The following is a 17,766-nucleotide window of genomic DNA, read 5'->3' as shown; positions in this document are numbered from 1 at the left end:
TAACAAAATGCAGGTACATTTTTGACAGTATAAAAAGGTCAATATCAAAGTCTAAGGGGGAGAAAAATACTGTTGATGGGCTTTCCACGTGCCCCAGAACATCATTTACAGGCCGATACATCCATTAGGAATGAGAAAAGATGTCCAGCGTCCCTGTAGGGTCTAGAAAGAGTCCAACAGCAACCGGCTGAGTCACTGTGCTGTGTGAAGTACCTGATTCAGACAAGAATTACGTCACAAAACAACAAGGATAGTCTCAACAGTAACTTTCATGGGAGCAGCTCAATGGCTGACAGTGAAAACGTAAAAGGAAACGGCTAGAAACTGAAACACAGAATGCTAAAAATGACAATAATAGCTGGACTTCACTGATGCGTCTATAAACTCAAAATTAGGATTGCTTAAAATAGCTTGCGACAAATTTAACCCTGGCGACGCAGTTACATCTTTCTCAAGGAGAGTATAATATATATATAAATATAAACCCTGGAAAATCTTAACTTGGCATCTTCTCAGGCTGCCGTTTGCGTTTGGTCATACATCAAAAAGAAAAAACTGTTCAGGAGAATGTATACCAAACAATGAAAAGTCCTTTATTGCCATCAGAACATGAGTGAGAAAACCAGAGACAAAATCTGACAGAGTGGAGTCAACTGTACAACCAGCATCCACACAGACGCACACAAACAAACACACACACACACACACACACACACACACACAGCGGCCAGCAGTCTTCCAACAGGACGCGAGGGATACAGATACATAAGGAAATACAGTACTCACACAATGAGGTATAAAGGTAAACACAAACATACCAGATAGGGCTTCGTCCTCCACTCGCGCACATGCAACTGAACCAAGGTACAAATACTCAAGTGCTCGTTCACTCTTTAAAAACACAACATACAGGTGAGCAGAAATGTATAAGAGCAGCATCTGGGTCATCTCGATTCAACCACACTCCCATTCATCTGGCTCTCAAAACCTTTGGTCATGTGGACGCTTGTTTGTCATGCACAATGTTGCCCTTGTCGTTTAATACTCTGTGAGACTGAAACTTGTGAGGGAAGGAGTGGGTCCCTTCCTGACTCGCGTCCACCGACAGAACCTGGGCCATTCCAGGCAGACGAGCGGGGGTGGGGAATGGTTTTTGTCTTTTTTTTTTTTTTTCCTTTTTCTTTTAAAGTCACAAATAAGTTTCTCTCTCTTCAAGGTAGAGCTTCTACGTTAGTTGAGACATTCAATGTGTACATTAGCAGCAATTCTAGTGAATGAAACAATGGCTCTGTAAGTCAGATTAATAACCTTTCCTCATGCACAGGACAGGCACCACCTACTACTCGTTAACTAAATGCCATGCAAGTTAGAAAAATAGACTGCAAACTCACAAGACAGAGAAATCAAAGTTCGTCTCCAGAGAAGATTTCACTTCAATTTTTTATTTCATATTTTCTAAGATGTGGAAATAGCAACAAAAAAAACTTGAGAGCGGTAACCAAGACAACAGTAACAACATGAGCAGAGAGCCACTGAGGTTTGAGTCCCCTCTCTTACTCCATTTGCTAACCCAAACTGCCAGGTACAAGACAGACACTTTGTTTACAGGTTTCTGTTGCGGTCCTCTGCTTTGCGCCACGTGGGCGACCACGCTGACCTACACGCGTCTGGTGTGTATGCCTATAGTGTGTGTGTGTACCTGTAAGCGTGGGCCTGTGTGTCATGTGGCTCTCATGTCATTTGAAGCTGTCCCATTCCCACAGTCCGCAGTCTCCAGGCCCTTTTTCCACCACCAGCAGCACCCGTTCCAGAAAGGTGGTCGCCCTCGTGTGCGTCCGGAGCTGTGCGCTGCAGTGGTTTATCAAGACACTAATGTGGCTGGAAGCTAGCACCGCCGCCCCCTCAGACACAAGAGAAAGAGGCACGGTATAGTTTCTCTTATAGTCTAAATCTATAGTTCAAGTCTGCCTGGTCTCAGCCTGTTTTACGAGGCTGTGTGGGTGCCACCCTGGACCCTCGAAGGAACTAAAACAGCTGAGAGGAGGAAGTGACAACCTCCCTCAGGCCTGTTGATAAATAGAGATGCCTCACCGTGCGACCCGCCCAGGGCTGCGTTGCGTTTTGTTACCTCCCAGTTTAGTTTTGCGGTTGCCAAATATCTCAACTGTGCACACACAAACACACACATACGCGCGTACACGCACGCACTGACCCCGACGCCGTCCATTCTACTCGGAATGAGGACAGGCGCCTTGAATTTCGTGTTTGGCACCAGACTTTTTTCCCCCTTACGTTGGCCAGCCACTCTTTTTCTGTACTCATTTAAACTCATCACTCCCTCAGGTCTGTTTTCTTCTTGAACCAAAAAAAAATTGGAAAGAAAACCTCTCCCCCTTTCTTCCTCACGGGAAACAAAAACAAACTTAATGGAAAAAAAAAAAAACTCAAGTTTTTTTTTTATTTTCTTTTTTTCTTTTTTTTTTCAAATTCAAGGCACAATGTCTATCAATATTCCAATCTGTCTGTCTGTCTCCACTCCCAGGTACAGTGTGCGAACATCGCGTCACATAAGCTATTGGACTGCCTGCTCGTACGCCACTCCCTACAGCTTACATCTCTCGTCTGTACTTTAACACTGTTAAGAGAAGTGTCTGTTTTGGTTGCGAGAGCGACCGCCAAGTCCAAGACAGTGATAAACAATGAACAAAATTAACATAACAAAAAAAAAAAAAAAGGACACAAATAAAGACAACCGTTTCGAAAACAAACAAAAAAGTCTCGTCCTGTTTCTCGTATTTCAGTATTTTTAAAAATCAAGTCATATCCACCAGCTCTTTTTTGGCAAGCTAGTTGTTTTTTTTAAATAAGCACTAAGTACTGATAGATAGGATAGCATACACCGTTAACGTGTGTTTTTAAGTAGATGCGTTTGTCGTTTTTTTGTACTTTTTCACTCTCATAGTATGAATTCAGGTATTTTGTCAGGTACTTTTCACTCATCTGTTTAAGGTTTAAGTTAATGCAAGCAGGGACAGAGTTTGCCATGGAGTCTTGCTCTAGACTTGGGTTCGCGAGGGGCATGGCCGGCTCTTTACGAGACCCCGTTGACCAAGGTCAGGGTCTCGCTGGGCGAGGTCATGCCTTTGCTGGGGGAACGCTTGGATGGCGTTCGCTCAGGTTTCGGGGCGCTGGTCCCATTCTCCTGTGGGTACAAAAGGTGGGGAAAGGTGAGAATGGTTCAATAATCTTAAAGAGATTAAGAAGCAAAGGTGCATGTGTGTGTGTGTTTTGTTGTCTATACCTTTGGCTCAGCGCCAGCATGGTTTTCCTTCTGGGGCAAGTTCTGTCTGCTCTGGGACTCAGCACGGGATATGTAGTCTGCAACAGTCACTGGAAACAATGAAATCTGTTAGAACAACTGCTTGAGGCTACAAACAGTGTAGATACAGATCCAGAGAACAATACAAGACAAACAAACAAACAATAAATAAATAACAAAGCTGCCCAGAATTAAGCAGTATAACAGCAAATGATCAAGGCTTATATTGATATAAAATACATTTTTCTAAAGAGAAAAATTACTAGAAAAACATGCTGACTTACCATTCTCAGCTGGCTGTCTATCACGGCTGGTTGAACCTCCCTCTGGGCGGTTGCCACGATTACGACGGCGGCGACTTCTGTTGCGGCGCTGAGGTCGGGCTTCCTCATCTAATAATCAAAAGATAAAATAAGGGTTACACACTCTCAGAGACATCCCAGTTACAATTTATGTTTTCACAATTGTTATATGAAAACAGTGAAGTCTACTCACCCAGTCCATTCTCACTGGGGGCGGCCTGGCCGTCAGACTCTGCAGCAGCATCCATCAAACTGGGCTCCTGGTCGTTGCGGCGGCGCCTGGAGCGTCTACGGCGGTCTCCGCCCATGCCTTCACTGAGGTCTGCATCGGCCAGCTCTCCCTCACCCTCCAGCAGGGAGTATGGGTTACTGTCTGGGTCCCTCAGCACTGGATATGCCACAGAAATGTTGTAATTTATCCATACTTGCCTTTTCAATCATCATTTTAATTTGTTTGGTCAAGCTTTAACACAAAGACTGCCATCTCACATTCTCCAACTAATCTCCTTCTGACTCCCAGTACCACTCTCTAGGTTTATTTCTTATCCTTACAATATTGTAAGATCACATAAAATCTCCTTCCTCAGTGGTTGAAATTAAATCATTACCAGTATAAAAATCAAAAACATTTTTATCTATTATTTAATTTGACTTATTTTCTATTACTGCAATGACCACTTGGGAAAGTGCTCAAAACTCTCAAAAGGCTGAAATGCTGATTAACTGAATATGACCAGTTATCTTGAAAGTAGGTATATTTCCTTGTCTGTTGGTAACCAGAACATGTGTTGCTTATACCTGAGCTGATGGAGTTCGAAGGCTTGGACCCCGGCCCTCCGCGGCCTCGTCCTGAGTTGGAGCCTCGGCCCCTCCCACCCCTTCTGGAGCCTCTTTCATCGGCGCCTAAGCCGCGGGGCCGCTGGTCTCGGTCGTTAACATCCTCGGATTCAGAAGCATTGGACAGTTCAGAGTTTGTGCCTGGGTCAAGCATAGAAAAGCAGTGTTAAGAGAGGCCATTTTTCAGCATATGCCTCTCAAATGTGTCAAAGAGAAGTTATGCGTCAGCTCTTTCATTCTCACCATATCCAGAGTACTGACTGTTGGAGGCCCTGCGCCCTCGGCCGCGGCCCCCATAGGTGCGAGAGGTGTGGAGTGAGTTGTTGCTGTCGTCTGTCAAGTAGCCTTTCTCCCGCTCAGGGCCAGGGCCCCCGGTTCGACTAGGAGGAGCCCGGTACCCTACCCCGATTTGACGGAGCTGCTCGTCGATCTGGAGACGCTCCATGCGCAGCTGCTCCACCTCCTACAGGGGAGAGACAGGGTGAGGTCAATTGTACATAGTGTGCGTTTCATAGCCTGTTCCTCAGCACATGAAATGTTTCAAACGTGATCCTTCTACCTGCTACCTACTGTAGATATTGTTGTTTATAATAAGTTGTGGTTAAGTACCAACATATTACTGTAAAATATCCTTAAAAAATGACTTATCAAGTCGAGTCATTCATTGGTGCCAATAAGATGGTTAGATTTTTTGCAACTAGCATGATGTGGTGTTTAAAACATTCAAAAATCCCATAAACTAATTCACTAAAATTATCATTGGACTGTGAAGAAAAAACAATTCTGCCCTCATGTCAAAGATGTCCATGAATTTGACTGCAGAGATGTCTACTGAAGTTAGCATACTAACCAGCTGAGCAGCAGTTAGTGCTTGCTGTCCCTATTTGTTATGCGTGTTATGAGTTTGACCAGTGGGTGGCCAGTCTTGCATATCACCTTTAAGTGAAACATAAGCTCCCTGAGCCATCTACAATGACAAGGTGACCTGGGCCCATTCCAGTACCAAAAACATAATGCGACGTGCCAAAATTGTTGTAAGTGCATTCATTGTATGCAGATCATCTGACCAACAGGCATTAGCAGGTTTAACTAAAAACAAAGGTTGTGTGTTCCTATTAAAATCAGATAATCCACATGTTTAGGAAAAAACCCAAACGATAATGCTATTAAACAGGGATGATAAACAAAGCTAAAACGATAAATATGCACCAAAAAAATAAATCAGTTGCAGAATTAGAAGTCGGTATTTCTTCTGTTCTGTTACTGACTGACTTGGTGAACTGTCATGAACTGCAATTTTTTCCCACGTTTATTCAGCCAATACAATACCACACACGGACTCTGCAGCACTAAGCTGGGCCTTGGTCTTAAAACATCTGCTGTGGGTCTGGGCTGGTTTTTCTGCCCGTTACAAAGTCCATCACTCTACCACTAAGTGTCAGTAATGTGTAAAGTTCAGCGCTCCAAATGACTATGGGCAAATTCAACCCAACGTCCCCTCTGTTGAAACACCTACCTATCTCTGACAGATGGCTGAGTGGTTGAGTTTAAGCGATAGTTTGTAATGGGATATGCAGCTGAATCTATCAACACAAGCATTATCCTGCTGCAAACTGTGTAGACTCATGTCCTTCTCCAAACCAGAGCCAGATTTAAAATGAGGAAGGGGCCATTTTGGCTAAGACGGATTGCATTTTTCGGATGTGACAGCACACAGTCGAAATGAAAACGGTCCCCTCACTTCTTAATCTCTCTGGACAGAGACTGACATACTTTGTGGTAGAAAGGGAGCTGAAAGGCATCCACGTGAGTTTAATGGCTCAAAAGTTCTTCGCCCCACAAACTGGTTTAGACAGAGTAGCCCATCTGGCTGTTCAGATTTGTCTCATGCATTCCTACACTAGTTGTCAACTGTTAAATTGATTGGCAACTATTCTCACAACCCATTAATGGGTTTGAGTAATGTTGTTAAGTAAGAATTTTTTGATTCCAGCTTCCTAAATGGGAGTATTTTCTGTTTTCCTTTCTTCTCTTTGACAATAAACTGAATATCTTTGATTATCTCGGACTTTAGGAAACACTGGCAACACACTGATTTCACCAGCTTCTGAAATTTTTAGGTCCAAACCACTAATTTATTAATCTAGAAAATAATTTACAGATTTGTCGACCAGTGAAAAGGATTGTTAATTTAGGCCACCAAAAACAACGGGAGCAGTAGTTGTTGTCAAGGGAATCGAATAACTACATATGATATAATTCTGTCGGGGATCCCCTGGACCACCACAACTCTGACAGGCAACACTCTCACTCACAGCAGTCTCCAAACACAAAGTTACAACCAAGACAGTTAAAGTTAAAAGGTCGAAACTTTGATGTAATCTTTAAAAAGACCTCCAGGTTATAACACATTTTTAAGCTAAACCACATGTGTCATCTTCAAAGTTGAGGGGAGTGGGCATTGCCGTCTTAATGCAATGACAGCAGTTCCCGTGGTGTTCTAGTGGTGGGTGATTTTGAGGAGGGGGTCTCACTTCACGGTGTGACAGCTGCCTCCACCAACGACAGCTGAACCTCCAGGGAGGTGTGAAGGAAGTGAGGCATGGAGGGGAGCTGTCGTTATTTTTGGAAGCTGAGGGTCCAGATAGCTGGTAATCTAAACTCCAGCGTACCCTTCAGCCCATCCCAGAGAGAGGAGCTATTTATAAAAGCACATGAGGTAAGGGCAAAATGAGGTGCTCTCAGCAGCTTTCCCCATGTGGTTCAGGGCAGGAGGAGGGAGACAGGTGACCAATATAAAAATGACCCTCCACATACGCCCACACTTCTCAACAACCACCTTACCTCACATGACACATAAGGAACGTGTGCTTCTAAGAGACATATTCCCTTGACTAAATGTCCAGACATTCTTAGAAGAAACACATTTATGGATACAACTTCTAAGAGAACATAAGATAGAAATACTGACATGTTCCATCTGTTTTTTGAGTGACATGAACAGAGAAACGACTACTGCCGCCATCTACTGGTGAACATAGGGGATTGACTAACCTGGAGATAGGACACATGGTACTCCAACAGAGCCTGTGCATTGCTGATGTTCTCTTTAGTTCCCACAAACACGAAGGGAACCATGCCCTGATAAAAACACAAAGAGAGGTAGAGATGAAGATTTAAGTGTCTTTTTAAACAAAGCAGATAATCACGACGTCACATACTGAGCGCCACTTTTGGGGAGATATCAGTGACTTGGAAACAGCTAAGACCTTACACAAAAATCACATTTTAAGTGGTGAGCAACTGACCCTCTCTGGAATAATTGGTATGCTTAAAAAAGGAACACCCCCCCAACCCCCCCCAAAAAAAGAAACAAAAAAAACCACACACACACAAAGCAAACTCAACAGAAACATATCAACCCATCAGAGACTACAGACAGATAGTGCCCACACATGCCCAACATAACTGACATATGCTGTGCAGTGGGCTGTGTGTACTGAAAGCAATGAAAACAGAAGTGCCAGTGACAAAACAAGAGAGACAAGGCAGCAGAACGGAACAGTGTCAAAGCAGACGTCTACACTGCTGCAACTAAGTAGCTTTGCTTTTTGGAGAGCGGGCGGCGAGGGGGAGTGGGGGGTTTGTAGGGGACTGGGAGACAAGCTGAACAGTCCATTCACCTCTTTGCTGCTGGCAGTGTCGTCCCTGCCTGCCCCCTGCCTGCCTACCTCCTCCCGGGGAAGCTTTTTGTCGTTGTCTCCTTCAATCCTGACGCGGACCACGCCCGACTTGTCCACAATCTCCTGGATGACTTTGCCGCTTTTGCCGATGACTTTGCCTGTGCAGGAGATAAGGGATGTCATGATAATGAGAAAATATATAAGGGTAGTTAGAAGGAATGTGCTGCGGTGATGAAGTAGCCTGCTGTCATCAACAAAATGAGCTCTCTCAGGAATGTTACGCAGTTCACTCACCTACAAGGTTCCTGGGTACCTGAAAGTAGTCTTCTTTGAACTCAAGAAACTCTCTAGCCTGCTTTACTGCCTCTGGAGTCTGCAACACAATACAAACAGTACAGCAAATTACACTTCAGCATCTATCAATACATTGGGACAAGTGCTGACATACTCAGGACCTACAATGGCACAAGCTCATTAAGCGACGTACCTCTCCGTAGATCCTGAATGTGCAGCTCTCCTCCTCCAGCTCGATTGCTGTGACACCGGGCACCTTCCTTGCCTGTTGGATGTTGGCACCATGAGAGCCGATGGCGAGGCCCATTAGGTCCTCCCTGACCTTCACCTCCTCCTGGTATGCTGATGCTAACTGCTTACTTGTCTGAGAGGGGAAACACAGAAGTGGTTTAAGTGCAAATGTGTAAGCTAAAACATTCCGCTGAGGCTTCTAATTTGTCAATCTCAAATATCCACATGAAAGTGTGATGTCAAAAGAGTGCGTTTACCTCCAAGTGTTTGGTGGCTTCTTCATTGCGGGACATTAGCATAAGCTTGGTACGGATACTGCGGAAATGCATGTCGCTCAGCAGTGTTGCACGCTTTACTGTGGTTTCATTTGTAGACTGCAAACATAATAGAGAGGAAATAAGTCACAATTCAGTACAAGAGTAGTCTATAATGGCAATGACAAAGTTGCTCAAGATATGGATTCAGAATGTTGTTGTTTTACACACTTAGGTGTGTTTAAAGGTCATGAAGAGTACTACTGCATATGTGACGAGAGGATAATAAAGCATGTTGTGGCAAAATATGTAGCATAGGCTGGATCCAAATCTCCACCTAATAGCAGCTTAATACACAGAAAATCCCTGACATGCAGTGCATTTAAACCTTTTAGATTTTCAACTCCTTTGCCCTCCTCTCCCCAACTGTGGTAATGTAACAAGGGCATTCACTTGTTGATGAGGTGTGACCAAGCTGAAGTGTGTATTCTGAGCACTAACCAGCACAATGAGTTCATGTGTTTGGGCACTGTAGAAGATGCAGTTGGCTCCAATAGCTTTCCTGAAGTCTTTGTGAATGTTGTCATTTGCACAGCTGTTGATAAGAAAACAATCCACAGGAGAATCAGCTTAGTTATTCATTTGGCACCAGCGGGCTACTGTAACATCACTGCTCACTGGGACAACTAATGATGGAAAAACTTGACATTCAAAGAAAGGTGTTTACACTAGTAAAATACAAGAAAAACTCAATTCATCATTCACTTTTTTTCCTGCACTTTCTATAGCCCAGCGCCCAGGTCTTAACCTTGGAGCAATGCTGATGTTAATTCAGTCAAATCTGCAGGATGTAAATGTGACACTCACATGTCCCTCAGGTCTTCTGGGATAGGGATTGGGACCTTGTGGAAGGAGTTTCGTGAGGAAGGGCTGTTGGGGTTGACGGGCCTGATGCGCTCCGCTGTGACAATCTCATTGTATGTGGCGTCGCATGCCGCGTATTCAATCACATAGAACTGTAAATAGCACAAGAGACACAGATTTTCAATTATGTTGCATGAAATATCAGACACGAAAGGTTAACAGCTCAGACACCTCCCCCCGAAAAAAAAAATAAAAATAACACCATCTGGCCATCATTTAAACTGAGCAGAACTGCAATATTCAGTCCATCTGTATCAATCAGTTAAAATCATATATTCTGTAGCTTGACTCAGTTACCTTTAATGAGGCTACACTACACTTTTTTTCCCAGTTTCGGATAAAGAAGGTGTACCAGAGGGAGACGTAGAGAACGATAAAAAAAATATGGCGAAAGAAAAGGGGGAATCGTAAGAGAGTGAGCCAGTGAGATGAACACTGCACACCCCATGCTCAGAAGGGCAGAATTAAAGCCATCAGTCAATGCTAGACATTCCTGCAGGCTCTTATCAGACTGCTCCAAAATCGCAGCACTACACCAGCAGCAACCCCTCTGGCACAGTAACACTACAAAGCTGTCCTTTCCATATCCCACTGACCCACTCTTCAACCTGCAGCCCATGTTGGTTGAAATGATCGGAGAATTAAATAAATACACCAAAATAAATCAACAGCGCATGTTGGACTGGGCTTTGTGCAAATCCAATTAGACACAACAAGTAAGTGTGAATCAAAAACACAGGGTGTGTAAAAAATATCATTGGAAGATATAATGTCAGACAACATAAGGACATACCGACTCTTTGAGCTCATCACCGTGCAACAGTCATCTTGTAACAAGGCTTGTATTTACTCTATATTCAGCATCCAGCAGTACTCAGGGTTCAATAAACAGTAACAGATAATACAACAGAACACTGAGGCAATGTAAAAGATGATTGCTTTGCCTCTTTTACTGATGATTAAATACTGGGATAGAGAAAGCTAGCCTAGCTGGATCTTATCACTAACACAAGGTATTGTATTCCCAATGACATAAGTCCATTATGACTCAATAGCTTCAGGAAATGTAAGCTACAGGAACAATAACTCAGGAACCAATACATCCTCAGTGCATTGGTGTTTCCAACGCATCTGAAGAACTGTGGGAGATTAGACAAATTACAAGGGATTAAAATACAAACACCAGGGTCGTTTAAAATGTATCTTTGCACATGACAAGACAACCAAACAGCATGTTGTTCTTTGTTATTTACTGTCGTGTGTGTGATGTGTAAATTAATAGAGGCATGCGGAGGTGGACAGGGGATTTGAAAACACCATTATAGCAAACCACATGTCTCCAAAATAGAGTGTAGGAGTGGGCGATCTGATGATTTAGAGAGGAAGAAGTCCCTCCCCTCCCAGTGGACCACCATGGGACATTATTTCAGAAATATGTACAGTCGTAAATGGCACGAGACAAATAAATTTTTTATCCAATTTGTGCCACAAATTACACATTTATTCTCTCTTCTCTGTTTAATTTGTCAGTTTCAAAAATAATTTTCAACTCAAGAAAGTTGCAGTTTGTCTTAAAGATACTCAAGTGTCATTTAGTTTTGTGTGAAAGTACTTTGGCTCTCCACAATTAATCTTGAGGGCATTCACAATCTACTTTTCAGGTGAATCATAGAGATAACAGTATTTAATGTCCTCTTACTTGTGTTTCACTATGTGGAAATACCAATAAATAGACGTAGCCAACTAGATGGCAACGCTGACAGAGACTTCTGCTTTAATGTGCATCAACAATGAAAGAACTTGTACATAAAGTTTCAGTTTTCAGTAGGTTCATTTTTGAGATAAAGTCCATTGGTTTCCTTGCAACCGCTTACCTCTCCTTTCATCATTCTGACCCGCGCCAGCCACCAGCCACATGGCTCCTGTTCATTGGCCCGGGAGTAGACCTGTAAGGAGACACATGAATGTCAGCGGAGTCAAAAAACACAGCTATTACACCCATTAACTGTGCCTGTGGTGGAAAACGAGATGTGACGACAAGCAAATAACAGACTTACACCGTGTCTTGGATGTGATCCTACCAATCTACTGCCTACTTTTTAGTAAAGCAGACAGAACGCATTCTGTACAACTACGCAGTGTTGTGTGATGAGCCAAAATGCAAAATATGTCAAGAAAATCTATAGGACATTTTAAAAAAATAATACAGAGTGTTGCAAAACAAAGACTAATTTCAACTTATGACTGAAGCTGTTTGGTTGATTTACAGTAAGACAAATATGTTAAATATATAGTTTCATTTTAAGCTTTTTAAGCCAGAACAGCAAGGACATGTCTGTAAAAAGTCAATACAAGCCAATAATGCTCCATCTGATGAAGAGCAAAGACACCAAAGCCTTGAGGTGTTAGATTAGTGAAAACTCAAGTGGATAAGCGGAGTGTCGTAGAGATGCAAGGCAGCGGGCCTTACCTCCACCTCTTCTCCTTCACCAATATCCTTGTTATAGTCGGTTGGAGGAGGCAACCGCACGTCGCTGAAGGGCAACTGTCTCTCTGGCTGCCAGCTATGGTGAGACAACACAGAGACAGACACATGTCAGCTTATCAACAGTCACATCGAACACAATTGAATACTAGTACATAACTGTGGCTCACTTTCACTCATGTCTTACTGGGGCTGCAATGACATGGACATATTACCCACTTACTGCTGCGCAGCACATTAACAGACATAATGAAAATCAAAATCCAAATGGCTCATTAAGTTTAATGAGGAAGTTCAAGGAACTGTGTCTGGACAGTAAGTGACTATGTTCATTGTATGATGTCCTTTTACATTAAATAAGAACTTGGAAATAGCTCAACAGAGTGCCATAAAGTTCAGTAAATGAGTTTCAAAGGTGAAATTCAAGACACATAAAAACCAACTCATTTCTGTGTTCATTCAGTATCGATATCTAGAAAACACTCACTCATTCTGAGTGCTAGCTTTAAAATGATTATTCTTTTAAAAGCCTTATTACTATCATTAAAGACCAAAAGGTGTTTATTCATTCACCTTCTTATACAAGCAACACCATGTGCTCAGGGAAAGTAAAAGGAGAAGGGGGGGGGGGGGGGGGGGAGGAGGAGGAACAATCCCAAAATCGACACAGGCCACCATACTGCCACCCCTCCCACCCTGCATACCTCGGCTCACTATTTTTAGGGGTACTGTGCTCTACACTCTGAGCCAAGCTGATAAAGAGGGACCAGAGGGTTGCGTGTGGTGGAAAGGGATAGTAGGTGGGGCTAGTAGTATAGGAAAGCATGCTATCAGGATAGCAAGGGCAGGAGGGGGTCAGAGCAGGAGGTAAAAACTGTTAGAGACAAGTATGGGCAGCTGCATGCCAAGCACAGGTGCTGCAAAGGACAATTTTGAAAGTGTGGGTAAGGCAATCACCCAGATGAGTCGCTTTAACTCTTAATTACAGCTTCATTTCCCTGCATCTGATCCATTTATCTTAAAGCACGTATACAAGAGAGGCTAAGAGAGCAAACTTACTTGTTTTCAAAAGCAATTGTGAGAGAGTCTTCGTGGACATCTTTGATGTAACCCTGAAAGAAAAGCAGAGAGATGGAATTTTTTTCCCATGAATGCTGAAAGACAGAGAGAGTGATGAGGGGTGGGGCTGTGTGAGCATTTGATTTTTGCATGTAAACAACAGAGACAGCTGGCTTGTGAGCCATGCTAGACCAATACTGTGGCTGAAAAAGGAGCATCTAGGGCCTTTAGGAAGCCAAAGCATCACATAGCTGACACAATTCTCTGGCTGTGAATTCTATGCTGGATAAAGTGACGAAGAACACTGACTCCTCCTGACACCACAGACAGCCTGGAAATCTCTTTCAAACTCACACACAGACAAAAACAGAATGGAGATGCACGAGTTCTGCATTTGTGTGCTAATCAGAAAGCTATAGTTGCACAAGAGACATGTTCATGAGGGCACATGTATGGGAAAGGCAGCACGGCCCATATGGACCGATAAGCCAGAGACAACTATCACGAGGGAGATCACTTCAACATGTTACTTGTCTAGCATGACCATCCACAAATCTGTCACAGGAGCCTGAAACTTTGATCAACGTCCCCCCCAATGGTGAGCAGTGAGAAGATGGGAGGAAAGTGGTGGGTGTTGCCTGTCTTTCAGTGTGACACTACCATATATGGGACAGAGAAGTCAGGCAGTAGCTTCACTTGAGAGCAAGCATGGGGGTCAGGAGAGTTGCTGTGGATTCACCTGCTGGGAAGATTTTGCCTTTGTTTAGTTTTTTACACCCTTTAGGCAGCTGTCACCGACTACAACTACTGTGTCTGTATCAACTCAAGTGGTTTGCGTCCGTCTCTTACACTACAGGCTCACAGTGACACTAAAGCAGACTAGAAGAAGCCAGCAATGACAACAGGTCTGACTGAAAAAGTGATCAGGAGACAGCTGCATGTGCGTGTTATGTCAAATTGAGTATTGCTTTCACCAAGGGCTACCAGGTCAAAGGGCAGGCAAGCCTTCTTCCTAGCATGACATGACTGGTTGAAATGTTAGGGCAGAGAGTGTTCACAGGCATCTCTGTAGTGACGGTGCTTCATCCTCAGGCCAGCGGCCACATGCAGGTCCATGTGGTGACCATGACGTTTCAGAGCAGATGAGCTAGATTTGCAACCTTCCTCTCTTACAAAAGATGGGGTGGTTATAATTTTTCCAACCAAATACCCATAGTATTCAGATATAATACTGTATATATGATAAAATATACATAAGAGGAAAAACTGGGATTTTTGCAGGATATTTAGAAAAAAAGAGAAACAAATGTGGAATAATAAATAATAAATAAATAATAATAAAAAAAACTTTTTATCAGCCTACCTGGTATAAGACAGACTGGTGCTGTATTGCTGTGATAGGTTAATAAAAAGGATTTTGATTCATAGTTAAAAAGTATAAAAAATAACACTGGCAGCCTCAGAGTGGCACCAAGGTGAATGCGATGTTTTCAAAAAGCTGAGGCTTTTTACCCTGTGTGTCAATCACAGCAGGGAGAAAAGCAAGAACGCTTTTTGCCCCACTCTCTTCCCCCCATCAAGCACAACATATTTCCAGGAATATGACATTTTAAACGTCACCAGCATATTTAGAGAGTTGTCCACTAAATGAGAGCTGTGAGATGATGGACGTAACAGAGATGAGTGGAAAGCGTTCATTCATGCCAGAGCCAAACTGTCACCCTGTAAAACAGAACGACAGGTGAAGCAGCATGAGGAGAGTAAATATAGGCTCATCGCTAAACCGCCATGTGGCCGGCTGACCAGCTGAACACCCGAAGAAAGGAGAGAGAAGAAAAGCACATGGAGAAATACAAGTGCGTCAAACGGAACATAATAAAAGAAATAAGAGATATCACAAAAGAAAACGGGGAGGAGATGAGAGGGGTTATTTGTCTATGCCCAACTATCGTAGAGTCTCCTCTGGGTGGAACTACCCGCATCAGGTTTTTAACTGACATTCTATGAAATCCCAAATTCTGTCAGGGGCCACAATATTCACCAAGACCAAAATCTGTTTGAATGTCAGATTGGTGTTTTTGCTGCCTATTTTCATAACTTAAATGTGCAGAATTTAAAAATGCAGATGCATTTGAAATGCAGACAGTTGCCACCCCAGTCTGCTGTCTGAAAACAAGCTGTGACACAGCAGCAACAAAAGACCTGAAGTCATGTGTCTGCATATGGAAGTACACTTTCTTTTGAAAATGAGACAGAATTGAAACAGAAACCGACACTGAAATTCTTCCTCGCATGGGCAATAAACACGAGATCCAAGGTTCAGTGGGGGCCGCCAGAACATGGGTTGGGCAACAAAACAAATACGAACTATGTGAGCTTTCATGTAGCATCTCATCGTACTTGTACGCTGGAAGTGCAAAACAGTTGTATGATTAGCAGCTCGCGTCAGTTATAATTGCTTGCATCCCACATTTCAATATGCAACATGAGAGAGAAGCAATGAATCCCCTGTCGAAACAATGGGACTCTTTCCTACGGAATAGCCTGTATTCATACTGACATTTGCTAAAAACGACCAAATATAGGCCATACATGGTGATGACAAGTGTACCTAGCTTAATAGCTAGCTGCAGCTAGCTACCCACCCCACAATGGCAACCCTAATGGAACGCAAAACCATCCCTGTTTGTCAGAACTGGACCTAAGATAACAGTACTTAAGTGATTGCTAGCTTGGACTGGGCTCAGGAGAATGAAACCAAACAGTTTTCCTGAAACAAAACTTTTAACTGGGACAACTAGAAACTACGACTGTAGCCAGGTTACCTTGTAGAAGGCCCCGTTCGAGCCGCGAACTTCCACGGCCAGCCCGTCCATACTCGTCGGTAGATCCCCACGGCTGAGCTTGTCTGTAGCCGTTACGACTCCGGGCGAGTCCGGTAACGTTACCACCCCCAGCTTCGCCGGCCCTTCGCCGCTATCCGGCCGCTTGTGGATTTCCAGTGTTTCGGGTGGAGGGAGAGGGGCAGAGGAAAAGGGGTTGGGGAGATGGGTGTGATGGTGTCAACTAATGCAACGCAGACGCTGTCTCCAGCAGCAGCTAGTTGGGAAGCTCCGTTGTCTGTTTTTGTCTGAATGAAGGATTTGGTGCTCGCGAGCTGAAAGGCACCGCCACGAGCGACGGCCAGGTCTCGACGTGCGCGAGGAGGAAAAGCAAGCTAATGATGCTACGGCTGGAGGATGCTAGCTGATGGATAATTAGCTGGGAGGCTAGCTATCAACACCTTGATCCCGTCAGTTTTCAGGGATGCTAGCTGGCTAGCATTTGATAGCCTGGTTGCGTTTGTTGGTTGTGCGTGTGGCGCAGTCGTTGCGTTGAGTAATTTCCCAGAAGTAGTCACCGGGGGTCGTTTCTTCAGTCTGTGGTGCAATTTTCAGCGGCGTTTCTTTCCCAAAAAGCGTTTGGAGAGATGCACTACCGCCCGGCGACTCCTTACTCCAGCTACCCGTCCCCACAAACACACGCCGACAGAGTGAATCAGAGTGGGACTGAATGACCTCGAACACCCCACCCCTCCACGACAGAGACCCACCCATTAGGAAAAGCAGGCTTATGATTGGTCAAAGACATCAGCAATCAAGTTTAGCTTTCATTAATTGGTTTAGCAAATAAGGGCTGGTCCATGAATGAGACCAATCAAATCCAGAGAGTCGCATCCTAACACAATCCATTGGCGTTGTTCCGTGTCAATTCTAAATTTGCCCACTCATTGATGAGTGAGGACCACCAGCTATTGTGTAAACACCACTACAGTGTAGCTACTATATATATTACGGTATGTATCAAGCAAAAGTTACATCACATGCTAGAAAAAAAAAAAACATTTTCAGACTGGAAAAGGGAAAACCCCTTTCTGGATTAGGGAATTCCTTTTATGTTTACTGGGACATCTTGTCATCTTGTGTAGACCCAAAAACCTGTGTCTGGCCACATGTTATTGTAGTAGAATTCTAAATAAGTATAAAACTGTGCAGGCAAAGTGATGTAAGGGTATGCCGATAAAGCAGCAATAATATAAAAAAAAAAAATCTTTTATAGTGTGTATGTCTACACTTTTTAATTACCTATCTTTCTGTAAATACATGCTGATGTTGTAAAACCATGCTGCTGGTTTTTTTTTTTTTTTTTTTTTTTATCCTGTACTATTCTGAGCCATTGAAACGAAATTTCATTCCCATTGCATGGTAAGGTGAAATTCTAATGACAATATAAAAAAGTCTAAGTCTAAGTCAAAGTCTAATGCAGCACCAAGAAGACCAGATATGGGCAGGGACTGTTGAGAGGAACAGCTGTGAGAAGCAGAGGGCAGAGGTCATGG

At 43.5% G+C, this 17,766-nt stretch overlaps 1 protein-coding gene across 2 annotated transcripts; it reads right to left on the bottom strand.

Moving 5' to 3' along the window:
- Window positions 1-572: 572 nt before the first annotated feature.
- On the bottom strand, window positions 573-16,945 carry fxr2 (FMR1 autosomal homolog 2). Of its 2 annotated transcripts, none has more exons than XM_030430704.1 (17): window positions 16,214-16,945; window positions 13,389-13,441; window positions 12,315-12,408; window positions 11,719-11,790; window positions 9,788-9,936; window positions 9,422-9,515; window positions 8,924-9,040; window positions 8,629-8,799; window positions 8,436-8,514; window positions 8,190-8,299; window positions 7,513-7,599; window positions 4,702-4,921; window positions 4,420-4,599; window positions 3,815-4,009; window positions 3,604-3,711; window positions 3,302-3,390; window positions 573-3,202 (listed from the first exon to the last, which is right to left on the bottom strand). In XM_030430704.1, the coding sequence occupies exons 1-17, from the start codon at window positions 16,262-16,264 to the stop codon at window positions 3,092-3,094; spliced, it is 1,980 nt and encodes a 659-aa protein (XP_030286564.1). In that variant the 5' UTR covers window positions 16,265-16,945; the 3' UTR covers window positions 573-3,091. The 2 variants fall into 2 exon arrangements, with proteins under 2 accessions (XP_030286564.1, XP_030286563.1); XM_030430703.1 differs by having other exon boundaries at window positions 8,142-8,299; window positions 16,214-16,944.
- Between the last annotated feature and the right edge of the window lie 821 nt (window positions 16,946-17,766).

Source organism: Sparus aurata, chromosome 10 (assembly GCF_900880675.1).
Source record: "Sparus aurata chromosome 10, fSpaAur1.1, whole genome shotgun sequence".
In the NCBI taxonomy this organism is placed as follows: Eukaryota; Metazoa; Chordata; class Actinopteri; order Spariformes; family Sparidae; genus Sparus; species Sparus aurata.
This window is presented reverse-complemented; position numbering and strand designations above follow the sequence as displayed.

Bases quoted from the DNA above. Each gene is read 5' to 3' on its own strand.
- fxr2 (XM_030430703.1), bottom strand. From the start codon at position 16,264: ATGGACGGGCTGGCCGTGGAAGTTCGCGGCTCGAACGGGGCCTTCTAC. The intron at 13,442-16,213 runs GTAACCTGGCTA...CTTTTCTTTCAG, and splicing joins CGAACGGGGCCTTCTACAAG to GGTTACATCAAAGATGTCCA. The intron at 4,922-7,512 runs GTTAGTCAATCC...TCTCCCCTGTAG, and splicing joins ACCATGTGTCCTATCTCCAG to GAGGTGGAGCAGCTGCGCAT.